Source organism: Cetorhinus maximus, chromosome 22 (assembly GCF_964194155.1).
Source record: "Cetorhinus maximus chromosome 22, sCetMax3.hap1.1, whole genome shotgun sequence".
NCBI classification, from domain to species: domain Eukaryota; kingdom Metazoa; phylum Chordata; class Chondrichthyes; order Lamniformes; family Cetorhinidae; genus Cetorhinus; species Cetorhinus maximus.
In genome coordinates, this window is record NC_135900.1 from 35,908,152 (window position 1) to 35,924,197 (window position 16,046).

General features: G+C 45.1%; 1 protein-coding gene across 2 annotated transcripts in view; it reads left to right on the forward strand.

Moving 5' to 3' along the window:
- The window catches only part of LOC144696600 (dedicator of cytokinesis protein 4-like), a 391,455-nt gene that overhangs the window by 279,583 nt on the left and 95,826 nt on the right, over window positions 1-16,046 (forward strand). For both annotated transcript variants that reach the window (XM_078568091.1, XM_078568092.1), the window contains exons 29-32: window positions 403-503; window positions 666-724; window positions 821-969; window positions 6,667-6,752. In XM_078568091.1, coding sequence (XP_078424217.1) covers window positions 403-503; window positions 666-724; window positions 821-969; window positions 6,667-6,752 — 395 coding nt within the window. The remainder of the gene's footprint in view (window positions 1-402; window positions 504-665; window positions 725-820; window positions 970-6,666; window positions 6,753-16,046) is intronic.

Consider the following 16,046-nt stretch of genomic DNA (forward strand, 5'->3'; position numbering starts at 1 on the left):
TAAATGTATAATTCTTTGTGTACATTTGTAAGTTTTGTAACTCTGTAACCTTTTTAAGCTAAAAACAAAAAGCTAAAAGCTACTGCGGATGCTGGAAATCCAAAACAAAAACAGAATTACCTGGAAAAACTCAGCAGGTCTGGCAGCATCGGTGGAGAAGAAATCAGTTAACGTTTCAACACCTTTTTAAGCTGTTAGTTCAGCTAGATCTAGAAACTTTGCACTTAGTGATGCATAAAAAGGCTTTAAGAGTTCATATATTAGTGTAAATATATGTACCTATTATACTGCATTGCTATCACATTGGTTACCAATCTAAATGGACATAAAACAATCTCTCTGTAGCTTCATCTTTTGTAGTGTTTTAAATCTGCATGTAATTAAAGAATTCATCTTCCGTAGGTTTGGGATTCTTACTTCTATTTGGCAGTAATATTTATCAATCAGCCTTGCCTTCAACTGGAGATGTTTTCACCTTCAAAAAGGAAAAAAGTTCTAGAAAAGTAAGTTGCATTATCTGGTTCTGTTTAAGTATAAAAGCTATACATGTTTTTTTTAATCCCATGATTATTCTTTGGTTACTGGAAATGAATTACTTCTACTATTTAGGGTTCCACTTGTTGATTTTTTTGTTCATCATCTTAGATTTTCAAATTAAATTACAGATATGGAGACATGAGGGTGATGATGGGATGTGAAATCTTCAGCATGTGGCAAAATCTAGGTAAAGTCCAGCAGCGTTGTATTTTCTGAGTTGCCTAAATGTACAGTATAATGTGAATTGCTTAAATACAAATAATCATTATTGATCATATTATAGGAGAGCACAAGCTTCACTTTATTCCTGGACTTATTGGACCATTTTTAGAAGTTACTCTTGTACCCCAGGCCGACCTTCGAAATGTGATGATTCCAATTTTTCATGACATGATGGACTGGGAGCAGAGACGTACTGGAAATTTCAAACAGGTAGAGCTCCATAAATTCACCACCCTCAAAATGAAATCATTGCAACGTTTATAGAATATAGGTCACGTTCCAACTGGTCCATAAATGTTATTTCAGGTCGGTTACATTTGTGGTAAATCCGTTGTACTGTACTACCCCATTCTTGAGATGGGTGACATTTTAAATTTCAAAAAAATAATGTAAAAATAATATAACCAGTTTCAAACTTATATAAAAATTAGTATTGCAACATATTTATACCTATTATTGCAGATTGAAAATTAATAACATTTCAGATTTCCTCGCATGCTGGCTTTTATGTGGTTAAAATTTGAAATGTCTATGGGTGTGCTTTCTGCTTTCATACTGTGAGAGGGGGAGGATGGTGGAGGTGGTGTTTTTCAGTCTCTGGCATGAAGGCTGCTCGTGTTTATGTATTTTACTTTAGAGACCTGCTTATTGCAGTTCATTATTCAGATGTTCAAATATATACAATATGTTTGTGATTATTTGAGCAATCATTCACCGAAAATACTCACTAATCATATTGGAAGCTGTTTTTTATTTTAAATATGGAGTCCCACTATCTTTATCTTCCACATCCTTATTACAAAGCATTTTTGTTCACACGTGTAGTGTATTTTTTAATTCTTTAATTTTTAGATGTGTAAGATTGATGCCATCACTTAGCACAAAACACTCGCAGTATTTTCTCATGTGGATCCAAGGGATGGTGTGGACCATAAAATTGTAAAATGTACTATCCTTGTTGCTTGTGACTTCATGCCCTAAGTGACCTGGCAAAACTGAAAGCAGTTGCAGAAAGTTTTTTTGAGCGTTGGCCAATGAGCCTAGAGGATGTTTGGAAATTGGGACTAGAAGGGGAAAATGTAATAGATTTCTAGTTTAAGTCAACGAATGTTAGAGGTTCGATTTCTGGAAGCTGTTCCAGATGATCTAAGCATATAGCTGCTTAACCAAGTGTAAGGCATCTAGGCAAAGAACAGATTATTTTGCAACCTCAAGTACATCAAAGCTTAGAATGAACAGTCAGATTCCTTTCCCTCCCTCCCTAATAGTACTACGGGTGTAACTGTGGACTGCAACGGTTCAAGAAAGTGGCTCATTGCCACCACCTTGAGGGCAGGTAGGAATGGGCAGTAAATTCTGGCCTTGCCAATGACACCCACACCCCATGAACAAATATTTTTTTAAAAAACTGATCACCAGGAACAGGTCCTCCCAGCTGGGCCATGGGGAATGTTCAGTAAAAAAATTAAATAAGGATCCCATGTTTGCTGTTATGCACAGTTTAGTTGCTGGCTTGTCATTGAAGGCTGGTGATTAGCTTTGGCCTGTTTTCTGATGTTAAATCTTACTTCAGTTTTTACAGTACTACTATACTGCTTTACAGTAGTCATGGGTAGTCTGATAGGGCTGCCTTTGACGTTGGAGGAGAAGGGGAGTAGCAAAGAAGAGAGAAGTATCTGTGCAGGAGACACTATCCAAAATTGGTCTTCATGAAGTGTCTCCATATGAACTTCACTGAGAAGTAACATAGCCACTTCAAGACTGTCATCTACTTCAGCCACAACTTGAGCCTCTCAGTAGGCCGTGGACAGCAAAGTCTGTGGCTATGTAGGTCACTCCTACCCTTAACTTTTGTTTGGGCAGAGCAAAGAAGGATTGGAGTGCAATTTGGCTTTTCCAACTTTGCAGGTTTTCTTGTACATCCCTGATTTCCTTCACCCCACTATTGGCAACCATGTCTTCAACTGTTCACACTCTAAGCTATAGATTTGCCTCACTTCTCATGGAATCATACAGCCTGTGTTGATTCTTTGAAAGAGCTATCCAATTAGTCCACTCTTTCTTTCCCCAGTGCTCAGTGTCAATTTTGGTTTTATAATGCTCCTATGTAGCACCTTATAACATCTTATAACATCTTGATTTTAAAATGTTCTTTCTTGTTTCAAATCCCTCCATGGCCTCTCCCAACTCCTTATCTCTGTAATCTCCTTCAACCCTCAGATATCTGTGCTCCCCTAATTCTAGCCTCTTGTGCATTCTCAATCATCATTACTCCACCACTGGTGCCTATGACTTCAACTGCCTAGGCCCCAAGCTCTCGAATTCCCTCCCTCCATCTCTCCGTTTCTGTTTCTCGCATTCCTCCTTGAATGCACTCCTTAAACCTACCTACCTTAATCAAACTTTTGGTCATCTGATCCAATATTTCTTTGTGGCTCAGTGTTATCTTTATTTTATAATGCTCCTGTGAAGCGCCTTGGAACATTTCATTATGTTAAGGTGCTGTATTAATTTATTGTTGTTCTACAGTGTGCCAATTGCACTAGACTGCACCCATTGCCTTACATGCTCTCCATCACCTGCCTAGCATTTATGCATCTTGAATTTATAAAGTGCTTTTAAGGTAATAAAAGGTGCCATGGTGCTTTGCAAGAGGGGTGCAATTGGACACAAATCGACACAACGATAGTTCCCCAATCCTTATCACTACCTTCCTTACTATTTACATCTGATTTTTCATCCTTCAGTCCAGCTTCACAGGTCTTACTCTCACCTCATTATAAATACAAACACCAATACCCATCCAGAATTAAAAACAATTTTTTCAAACTACTGAATTCCAGTTGTCAATAGTTAGCAGAAAAAAATATGAATCGCCCTTGTGCAAGCCCCTAGTGCCTGTCCTATGTGCTTGTTTACTTATCCTTGTGCTCCTACAAACTGTTTTCCAGTGGTTATAAATTGAGAATTTGGTAGGCTATTGACCTTCCATTGAAGACATTTGAGATAATTGGTGGGAGAACTCGAGCGGCTGTAGGTATCTTTCCCATGGAGCTGAGTCCATTATTCTGGGGAATGTGCCTCAGCATTTGTACTCTGTGCTTGCAGAAGTGATGTGGCACACTGGGAACCCTTATGATTGCAGTCTTCTAAGCTACCATGGCAGTGGTATTAGCTGTCAACATAGGCTGCATCATGTTGGATGCCACTGTTCAATTTAGACCAATTTTTCCATGTTAGACAGAATAGTTTCCATGCCCTTTCTGAAGTCTTGACACAAGTTGAAACTGGATTTATTCATGCCCTGAACCGTTGGGCTGGATTTCACAGCAAAGAGGAGGCGGGCTTGAAGGTGGTCATACCTGCAATTTCATGCTATCAACATGCGTGTACCGGTCTGCCACATGTTCCTGCCTCCAGCTGCATCTGAGAAGTGGTGGGTGGTGACAGCTACTTGCTGGTCAGCAAGTGTAGTCAATTAAGTCAATTAAAATGCTTATTGAGGGCACTCTTTGCACGCCAACTAGAATATTCCAGACAGAATACGGGCCCCCTCTGCTGAGGCCAAGGCCATTTGAATCGATGGAGATGGTCTTTCGGTTTCAGGCTGGGTTTGAGGGAGACCAGTGATGCCACATTTAATTGTCCCACCCTCACTACAGTTTCCCAACCTGCATTTCTGGACCCGGAAATAAAAATTCTACTCTGTGTGTATATTCATTGGCAGACTGCCCAGTGTTTCCATGTATGACCATTGGCCTTCCTGGGTGTCCTCAGCCCTTGATATCTGCCTTTGAGTCCTCAGCAGCAAAGCTAACATGTAATCATGCCCCCTGGTAAGCTGGTGCCTGTGGTGTTCTACCCCTCTGCCCTAATTCCTGCACATTTGTGCCCAGTGATTTACCATTCATGAAGAACCTGCTCCTCTGGTCCACTCTCTAAAGTACCTGTGGCACTAATATCTCAGCTGGTGCTTTTGAGGATCAAACTAAGTGAAGGCATAATTTCAGGAAGACTGGCCTCGGGGTCAAAGGTATCTCCACATTTTGAGTACCTGAAATTAAAGAGCGGAACAAGGATTAGCTACTGGCTCCACCCCTTTACCTGGAAACAGTCTGAGATTAAGATTAAACCAGTCTGTTCTCAGCCTTGGTGTCACATTTGATCCTGAGATGAGTTTCTGACCACGTCATCACTAAGGCCGTCTGTTTCTTCCTTCACAACATCATTTTACTTTGCCCCTGTTGCATCTCATTTGCTTTCAAAACCCTCACTTATGCCTTCATTACTTTGAGATTTAACTATTCCAATGCACTCCAACTGGTCTCCACATTCTATCCTCTGTAAACTTAAGGTCATCCAAAACTCTGCCTGTGTCTTAACTCGTAGCAAGCCCGGTTCCCTATCACCCCTGTGCTCGCTGCCCTGCATTGGCTCCCATTCAAGCAATGTATTGATTTTAAAATTCCCATCTTTGTTTTCAAACCCCTCCATGGCCTTTATTGCTGTAATTTCCTCCAGCCCCACAGCCTTCTGAGATAACTGTGCTTCTTTAATCCTGGCCTCTTGTGCATCTCCGATTTTAATTGCTCCACAATTGGCAGTTGCGCCATCCATTGCTTAAACCCCAAGTTCTGGAATTTCCTCCCTACGCTTCCCCACCTCTCTACCTTGTTTTCATCCTTTTAAACACTCTTTGAAACCTATCTCTATATCTCCATATGTAGCTTGGTGCCATCCTTTGTTCTCTCCTACTCCTGTGAAATGTCTTGGGATGTTTTGCTGAGTGAAAGGTGCTATGTAAATATAAGTTGTTATTGTTTTGGTTAGCATTTGATACGAAAGGAGAGCTGAGGGTTAAGTGGCTGGTGAAATTAGTTGCAGTTTGTCAGAGAATGCGTGCAATGAGATGGGAGCAAGAGTGGAAAAAAGAGGATAACATGAAAATACCCTGCATGTGAAGTCTCCTCCAGCATTGCCACTCACCACATTATTGAGACATCCCCTGCCCGTGATGGGCAGCACATTTTATTTTATTGGGAAGAGGAGGTGCAGGCAGATTCAACCTCCTGGTGCAGGTTTTGAATGAAGGAAGGGAGTGTACCAGTGAAACCTTGAGTTGTTTAGAGAAGGTGCCTGTCATAGTCAGATAGCTGGTATGCAGTGTGTAAGATGTGAGGATTGCGACAGTAGCAGATGTGAGAGTATGAAGAGGAGGAGGGAGTGAAATGTGGTGCAGTGATTGTAGAAGAGTGACAGGGAGGAGGAGAGGGGAGGATTGTGAATAGTGAGGCGAAGGTGAGTGTACAGAGTAAGGAAATAGTATTCTTAGCTTGACACCTCTGGTGAGGATATTGAGCATTTGCAGAATTGCATCCATGTTCTGGGAGTGAAACTGGCATTCACCACCTCTCGCTGCTATTAGTGGAAATGTTGCCTGGAGGACTTCCTGCCCCCAAGAGGGAACAGGGTCTCACTCATCCTATCCACCACCAAGATCAAGATCTTCAAAGCAGCATCAGACAAACTGGAGGCCCGATCAGCATGACTGGCAGTCATTGCTTACTTAATATGTGTTCCCTGCTGTCTGCAGTCAAAGTGCATTTCCACTTTTAGAGGTCCTAGTGCCTTCAGTGCAGAGCCAAGGGGCAGTGCTGGCTACGAGCTTGAATCATTAAAATGAATGGGAAACACCTATTTCATGTGGTCCCATCTACAAAGTGAGCAACCCGCATTGCATCTCCTGCGTGCCTGTTTTCAGGTGCAGTTAGATTTCCAGGCTGCCTGTTGCCAATTCACACACAAGTGCTGCTCAGAGCATGAAACATACAAAATATAGAACCCACACATAGATATCTGTCAGCAGACTAATTAAACAATGAGCTTATTTAACACGTGTGTTCTCAGGTGGAGGCAAAGCTGATAGACAAATTGGATAGCTTGATGTCAGAAGGCAAAGGTGATGAAACTTACCGAGAACTTTTCAACAGCATGTGAGTCATTCATAACCTTATTTTTTTTTTACAGCTTTCCTTTACATTCTGAGCTGAATGATGTGATGGTCTTTACTGGCATCTACTTTTTGCATATTTTACTGTTTCTACGTTAGAAAAAAATTGTGAGTCGAGGCTCCTCTGGGTAAATGGACTTGATCATGTAGCAATGAAGTGTAGAGACCAGGAATATCCATGCTTTGATCCTTGCTTTATGCTGTCATCTCAAATAGGGAATTCTATCAGTCAGTAGCTGGTGCTGTTGATAACAATGGAGGACATAACTAAAAATGCAAGCATAGCTGCCTGCCTATTGTTTTCCTGTTGCAGTTAATTTATTTAAATTAAGATTGGATTAATGCTCCAACACTCGCCACTTCTAAACTTGCAGGTTTCAATTTTAATAAAATAGCAAAATTCTTTTTATCCAAATCCAAAAGGGTAGGATTTTTTTTTTTAGAGCACAGAAAAACGTTCGTGTATTTTTAAGGAATATCCAGTAGGAGGGAAGGTTGGGACTGCTGAATAAGTGATTGCAAAGTAACGGCCAATTTTATCCATGATTTTACACTCTGTCTAAGCCAAATTCCACCCCTGGTCAGTTGAAGGGAGGAAGGAACTTGGATTTACTGTGGGTTAGCAGGTATCAAAACAGGATTCATTTGCCCAGCTTCCCTGCCTCCACCCCCCCAACCATTACGAGTTTCATTTTTATCCCTAGCCCTCTAGATAACAATTGTTAAGTGCCAAATCCCTTTTCAATAGTTTCACAGCAATAAGTGGACTGTGTCTCAGATGACTAGAAAGCAGTTGATTTTTGGTGATTTTCTCTTACGCAAGCCATATGATTTGGGCTGACTTCTCCTCAGCCCTAATTGGTGTGCACAATATCAAATTAACCGTTTAGTTTTTATAAGCTGCAAACGCTGAAGCAGACTTTTATATTTTGAAACATAAAACAGCAGCACAATTAGAATAGGCAGCGCGAGACTGTAAAATAATTCAAAATAACCACTGTATAGTTCATAAGGAGTTAATGCTGCGTTGAACCTCCCGACACCCCCACAGATAGTTCACGCAGTTGAGATATCCGAAGAGTTCACTGCCACAGGCCTGAAGGTTTGTCCCAGGAGGAGGGTTGCAGTTGAGGTGGGGAGGGGAGTTGGGTGGGAGGGCAATGACTGTGGATTCAGAAGAACATTCCTGCCCAACTCTAATCCACTTATTGCTGTCCAATTTCATGTTGGTACCTAAAACAGGTAATTGGCCCTGTTCATTTACAAATGAAAGAGACCTATATTGCCTCAACATGGCAGCTGCCGAGGACACCTGTTTTAGATGGCCACCAGGAATGCCAGAGAGATAATTGATTCTGATAGTGGGCTGGACCTTTGAGGCATCTTTCAGGCACATGACCTTTGCCCAGAAATTAGGCCTTGTTCTCGTAATATGAGTGCAACAAGGTCCAATTTTGCCCCAATCTCTTACAAGCCATTCCAGATGGTTTTGTTAGCCCCACTTCTTGGAGCTCAGCTACACATAAGATATTATGATGTCTGTAGATGCAGAAGAAACATCACTATAAAATTATCAGTTAGTACCTGGATTCATCAATTACCATTCTGAACTGAAGTTGAAATCCTAGCTGGGCTAGAGTCCATTATTCTGGATTTTCAAAAAACTGGGAGGTTTCAATTACATTAGATTTTAAAAAATAAATAAATGCTTAAAATATAAAACAAAATATATTTTTATTTTCATTCAGCTTCCTATAGCTGAAAGTGGGCAACTTGTTTGCAGGCTTCTGTCAGTGCAGCTTTTGGTTGACCTCCAGCAACAAAGCAACTCAGAGATGAGTGTGTCTCCACAGTACTGCAGCCAGGAAATTAATTCAGTCTTGAGAAAATCTCAAACGTGGTTCTCCCCACAAGATTAACATCTGTAAAAGGAGACTACTGAAGGGGCCAATATCAATTATGAAAGTAGCTCCAGTCAGGGTATTTTACAGTGATGATTGAATACTATCCAATGTCGTTTCTGTTCCATGATGTTATCTGCAAGAATATTTTCAAAAAGGTATTCGTTACATTACCTCTAATTCTATATTCACTGTTACAGTTTTCTCCCATGGAATAGGGACGGATGGCATTCGTCAGGCCCTGAATTCTTCCTTTCATTGAGTTATGTTGGTGCTACTTGCTGCTGTTGCTCTGATCCTGGTAGCTTCATTAACTGTACTTCCAATTCTAACCAGTCGCTCACTTTTGCATGGTCTCCCTCTGACGTTTTCCTTGCCTTCCTGGAATCTTCCCTCTCCGTCTCTAACAGTGGGCTGTACACAGATATCTATTACAAACTCAGAGTCCCACAATTATCTGGAATATGCTTCTTGTAAGATTTTTTGTCACGGTTCCAGCCCTCCCCAGCTCTTAGATCTCAGTTGCATCTGGTTTCATTGCATCCAGTTTCTAAACCAGGGTTTCTGAAGTGCTCTCTTTTCTCCCCCACTGTTTATATTTAATGCAATCCTCGACCAACTTGACCTATTTCACGTGGCTCTGCTCTCCTCTCCTTTTCACACAAAAGCACCGGGGCCATTCTTTCCCTCACCTTTTGCCCCACTTGCCACCTGAAGCATCAATCTTTTTCTGCCGCCTGCAACACAGGCTCACCATCATGTGCAGAATTTTTCACTGAGCAGGTGGGCACGCGCCCAGCCTGCTCAAGCGTAAAATAGCGTGTAATGACGTCGGCTGAGCATCCCAACGTCATGGCACATTCGCGTGATATTTCGGTTGGCGGGCACAAGCAGGAGCTGGAGCCGGAGCCGAAAGCGGCATTAATTAAGAGGCCAGTTAAGGTCATTAAAAAGGCAATTGATGCCAATTTTACATTGCCTGTGTGAATTCGCACTCGTTGCACGGGCAAAACGGGCAGGCGGCCAGCCAACAATTTGCAAAACCTCATCCACGGGCGGGATAAAAAGGGTCTGCAGCATTGCCAGTGTGAGTAGTGAGGAGTTCAGTAAATAGTTTGCTGCTGGTGTCTTACTGGTACTTGACAGCTTCATCTCCGTTCGGGGCTTCATTTCAGGACTCCTTGGTGTCTCCAAGGACCTGGGAGGATTTAAACCATGTGGACCCTTCCAAGTATCAGACAGCGTTCTGTAGCCCTCATAATGGGGATTCCGGTCTCCGCTGGAGACACCTCCTCTGAGGAGGGAGGGAGAGAGAGGCAGAAGGGAGAGGAGGCCAGGTGTCCCAATGCAGCTTGCAGGGGAGCGACCTGTGGGAGGAGAGGTGCAAGCACAAGGGGCGCAGGGCCAGCAGGTAGCCCAAGGCGTGAGGGACCACAGAAAACGCCACTGTGCTGCTGCCAGGGTTGACAGGTGGCGATGCATCTACCTCAATATGTCAGAGGTGCAATACTGAAGGAGGCTCTACATCTTGAGGGAGACAGTCGCCTCCATTTGTCAGATGATTGGGCCTGAGATCACCTCCAACTGTGTGGGTGGACACCCCATGCCAGTGGCTCTGAAGGTCACAGTGGCCCTTAACTTCTATGCATCCTGCTCTTTCCAGGGGCCAGTGGGGGATCTGTGTGGAGTCTCCCAATCAGCTGTCCATAGTTGTATCAAGGTGGTGTCAGATGCTCTGTTCAGGTACATATTGACTTTCTTTTATTTCTATATGGACAAGGCCAGCCAGGCTGAGCGAGCCATAGGCTTTGCAGCGATTGCTGGGTTCCCCCACGTCCAGGGTGCAATTGACTGAACACGTGGCCATCAGTGGGTGAGCCCGGTGCCTTCGTTAACAGGAAGGGATTCCACTCCATGAACGTGCAGATAGTGTGACACCATAGGCTGCATATCCTGCAAGCTTGTGCAAGGTATCCTGACAGCTCCCATGACGTGTACATCCAAGGCTCTTCAGTGCTCCAGCCCGACTGGATGGATCGCTACTGGGTTACAAGGGCTATCCGTTGAAAAGGTGATTTACGACACCCCTCTGTTACCCGAGAACCGAGGCAGAGCAGTGTTATTATAGGAGCTATGCCTCCACAAGGGTGGTGATAGAGAGAACCATAGGTCTTCTGAAGATTCGCTTCTGATGCCTGGACCGTCCTGCGGAAGCAATACGATACCCCCCCGGAGCGGGTGTCACTGACTGTGGTCACATGCTTCGCTCTCCAAAATTTGGCACCGGCAAGGGGAGACCGTCTGGAGGAAGAGGATCTTGATGCAGCTCCACAGGCCACAGATGGTAAATCCAGTAGTGAGTTTAAAGGCGAGCATGGTGGGAGAATGCAGAGGGCATGGAGGCAGATGTCTGTAACCTCCAGGAAGGCAGGGATACCTTGATCCAACGCTCCTTCAGCTAGGCTGCCAAATAAGCGCACGCCTGGGCTGCCGTCTCCATCCCGGATGTCTGAAATTACCGTTTCCTTGGACCTCAAAGTACAATCAGTGACTGTACAATAAAGTTTCAAGCCGTCCATGTCCAGCATTACATACTGACGTACCCGGCACCGCATTAAATTAAAAAGGTGAAGCATATGCAGGCCATTACGACAAAATAAAATTTATCTCATTTTGAGTCCAAACAAATTAATAGAACCTTCTCTGGTCCTCAACCCCAGACCAGCACATATCAACAAAATATCACACAATAGCAGATCACCCGTGACCAGTCCCTCTTGTGCTCATGGTGCCTTAAACTTAGATTTGCGAGTGTTGCATCTTGAGCGCCCCCCCCAGCTGGCACCGGCATCGGAGGCTGCTGTCCTGTTGGCCTTGGTGGTCGTCCTCTGGCCAGTGGAGCCTTTGCTGGCCCTGCCTGGGAGGGAGCAGCCAGTGCCACGGCTGGAATCTGCCCAGTCACCGCAGCCTCATGAGATGCCACTGTCACTGGCAGAGGGGCAGAGGAGCTGTTGCTGTCATTCGGAGCGCCCTGAGAGGAGCCTGCAGAAACAACAAGCAACTTGTATGCCAATGTGAGGTTGCTCTGGATCTCCCTGCTCGCCACTGATGGACGGGTACCTACCTGGGATACTGGGTGCCTCATCCATCTCCCACACTGACACTTACCACCTGAGGTCAGTGCCTGTGTGAGGGCTTGCAGGTCTGAGCACAACCCCAGGAACCCCTGATTCTGTTCCTGGAGCTGCCTCTCCATGAGAGTTGTCACACTCTCAATGGAGGAGGCAATGCGCTCAGCCATGAGGGTTAACGCAGTGTTCACACTCTGCATGGACTCCTCCATAACGTAGCCCATGGCATGCAGATAATCATGGATCTCTGCCAGATCCTCCTGCATATCTCACTGGACGTCCAGCATCTGCCACCTAATGGAGGACTCCAATGGCTCATCATCTACCTTCGACTCAGCATCGTCCTTGTCTCCAGCAGTCCTCCGACTGCTGGTGCTCTGGGCACACTCTGCCTCCACCTGCACCTCAAGTGAGTGTGAAGTGCTCTCACCGCTGACATTCTAGCCACCGATCTAACACCCACCGAGGTGCTGGTATCTGTTGGTGCCTGGTTCAGCAGGTGTGACGTAGGTGCGCCTGGAGCCTGGCAGTTCTCTGGCGTCGGGTGGCTTGTCAGGGTCCTGCGATTGGGTGCGTGGTGGCAAACCTAAGGGAGAACAATCACATGTCATTAGTTAGAGTCACCACACTGTCACTGTGCATGCCAGGCACCCTGGTGAGACCATGGAGATCTGCATCATGGTGCCATCGTCTTTCAATGATCCATGGGGAATCCAGTTTTGAGGCTCCCATCAATGATGAGACTACACAAGAATGTTTGCACCATCCGAAACACTCACCTCTGTGCACTGCACTCTTACCTTCGTCTGACACCCCAGCCTCTCCGCAGCTGGTTGACAGAGGTTGTTATGAGCCATCTTCTCCAGAAGGAAGGACAGAGGAGCATTGATTAGCCCACACTCTACCTGCAGCGCCATTGCAGTCTGGCCAACTCCACTTGAGGAGCACCTTGCTGTGCACATCCGAGTCGTGGCCCTTGAGCCACAAGGCACTCAGTCCAAGCAGCCAGGCCAGCTCCTGTGTCATTGACGATTGGCACACATACTCTAATACCTCTGAGCTCCACGGGGTGGGGGGGATCAACAGACTGATCCATGCCAATACGGCACTCACCCTTCCCGAGTGCCGCAGGTCGTTAAACTTCTTGCGGCACTTGACCCAGGTGGGCTGCACAACATCATGGATGCTGACCGGCACTGCCACCTCCTCCCAAGCATTTTTTAGTAAGGCGCGGTGGCCGCCTCCTTCCTTCCATCCAAGGGGACAAGGGTCTCCCTCTTGGCAGCCACCTCCTCCAGGAGAACCGCGAGGCACTCATCAGAAAATCTGGGGGCCGAGTGCCCACCCGATCTGCCTCTCCCGCCTGGCGTCTGCAGCCGCACTGGAAGCCATAATTTTCTGTTGGCAACACCAAAAGTGTCATCTTCGTTGGCAGCCTTCCAGCTATAAACCGGCTGCCGTGTCGCCATTGAACCTGGCGGTCGATAGATGCTTGGTCCTTCCCAAGCAGTGAAGAGCCGTGTTTAACACTGGGTGGGCCTTAATTGGGCCACCACTGTGAAATCGTGGTCAGGGGCTGATCACAGGCGATGGCCCATTTCCTGGCTGCTCCCTGGCCTGCCGACCACACCCGCCTGCCGATCTCTCAATTCTGCCCCACGTCTACTTCTCCCCTCCTCTCTCTGCTTTTCCGATGGATGATTCCTCCTTTCTACCATTCACACTTCCAGCTGCTGTTCCTCTTGCACTTTTCTCGTGCGATTGCAGCTGACGCAATGCCTGTTTACTCATCCCTTCCTACACTGCCATGCAGAGTCCCAAACACTACTAATGTGTGAAACAGTAATTAATGTGTGCTTGCTCCAATAAAGTACACAGTCTTTACAAGATCACAAGATAATTATAGATGAGGAAAGCCATTTCGTCCATTTTAGCTTATCTACACAGAATATTCAAGTCCCCCCCCATTGCAACATTCAGACGGTTCTTAAATAATTGCAGGGTTTTTGTCTACGCCACTGTGTGTTTGGGAATCTGTGTCATGTGTTGATCATTCTCTCTGAAAGAAAACTTACTGATATACATTTTAAATTGGCCTTATGTTAACTATAAAGAGGTGACCCATTGACCTTAAAATAAACTATGGCAGTAATGTTTTTAGACTTGTTTTTTCATTCCATTTACAACCGTCTATAATCCCAGAGTAGCAGTGGCACAATGAGAGCCATACGTGTTACTTTCCTTCAAGATGTCAGAATACCTGTTCCCTCGTCACCCTACCAGCCAAGACTCACCATGGTACCAGAAAAACAGTTGGACCATATTGTTCTGGCAACAGCTGAGATGCAGCAGTTCACAGCCGAGCCCTCACAGACTCGATCACCTGAAGTCATTGGACATGTCAACGATCCCAATATGAGCACCAGCTTTGTTGAGGGCTCCAGGAAGGCATCTTGTCAGAGCAGTAGAGCTTAAGACAGCTTTGCGAAATAAACCACCCTCAATTGACCTCTGAATGAGAAATGGATTGAAGGCATTTATTAGGTTTGCCATTAAATTAAGCACCTTTATCACATTTGGCAGTTTGGTCTGCAGTGTAGTTTCACAGCAGCCTGTCAATATGTCATTTATGTAAAAGGTGGCTTAATGCTTTGAATATTCTTTAACCCAGGAATAAGGGAAGTGAAAGCTGCAACAAGAACTGTAAATGCAGAGGGACTCTGTGTAAGTTTTGAGGTCAGGGTAATGTACAGGCCAGTGGAATGGTTGAGCAACTAACTCATCCCTCTAGTTGCAGGTTTGGGGTTAGAAGATGGCCCTCCTGCTGTATCCTTGCCTTCCCCCTCATCATTGTTTTCAGATGAGGACTGGTGCTCCCAATGTTTTCTTAAAATGCAGGCTTTTGCATGGTGAGGCTGTGCAGGATGCAGCCTGCCATTATGATGTGTATGATATGCCTCTTTACGTAGCCTATTTTAAGGAGTCCCCAGACCTGTCAAGGTACCTGTACCTCAGCTTGGGCAGAACGATTGTAGTTCCATGGCTTTTAATATTTGTGTGGTGTGGTTGCATAGGGATGGCACTAATCATCACTTTTGGAGTATCCCTTTTCATAGTGGGAGACTGTCACAGGATAAATGTATCATCAATGCAACCCAGGCACCTTGCACAAATTTAACACAGTTCTGTTTATGATTGGACATTAATGGAGAGTTGGATTTTCTTATTCGCAGGTGCCCTGATGGCAACATATGTGCAGCCCATGACACCTTCAGTGTAGAGGAAAGCAGCCATTGCTGCAAATCCCTGATCACACTCATGTTGACTGTTATGGTCAATGGAGAGGATGTACTGGCAAGCTCTGTTGAATTTGCTTACTGCAGCTCTGTGCGACATACTGGGAGATGCAGCTGATGTCCCCTACAGGAGACTGGAAGGACTCAATAGCATAAGAATGAAAGGCTGTGATAACTCTAAGAGCCGCTGGCAAAGCATGATGCCCTGGGCCCAGCAGGCAACAGATCCTGTCACAGGGACCCGCAGAGATCAGCAACAACCTTCCTGGTGAAGTGCAGCTTCCTGCACCTCAGCTGGATTCAAGAAAATGGTTCTTGGCCTGACACACACTGTTCTGGTAAAACCTCCTACAAGCAGTCCCCTGAACACTGTTTTGCAGCAGGTCCAGTTGACAGCTGCTGTTGGTTTCTAAGGCTGCTGCTGTTCTTCCTGCTTTAGCTGTTCCCTCATCCAAATAAAGCTAGCAATAAGAACAGTTGTGATAAGCAGATAGAGGGCAAAAGGATTGTGAAAAAGAAGTTATCTGGATGCTGAAAACTCCCTAGGCAATCCAAATAGCATGATGGCGCGCACATTCTTTGATCCAATTACCTGCAGGTGAGTGCCTAATGCTTCAGTGACTCAGTGAGGCCTGGCTGCAGGCTATGGCATGATGATTGCTGCTGTGGGACAGTCTGGGCCAATTGAAATGCTGGCATCATGGCCAATATTTATTGAAGGAGTGGCAAGGAAGATGGGTAACATGTATAGTTCTCACACTGTGGATGCCTCAACCTATTCCTTAAATTGCATGGTTAAAATGTTAGTAGGCAGACGTCCGTCAGGATGCAGATGTAATTATTTATTGCTTTTTTTAACCACCTTCCCCACTTCATTGTTGTTGGGTGAGCAAAGTTAATACTGGGTCTTTAATTTTTGCTTGTGGCAGTTATAGAACCAAGACAAGAG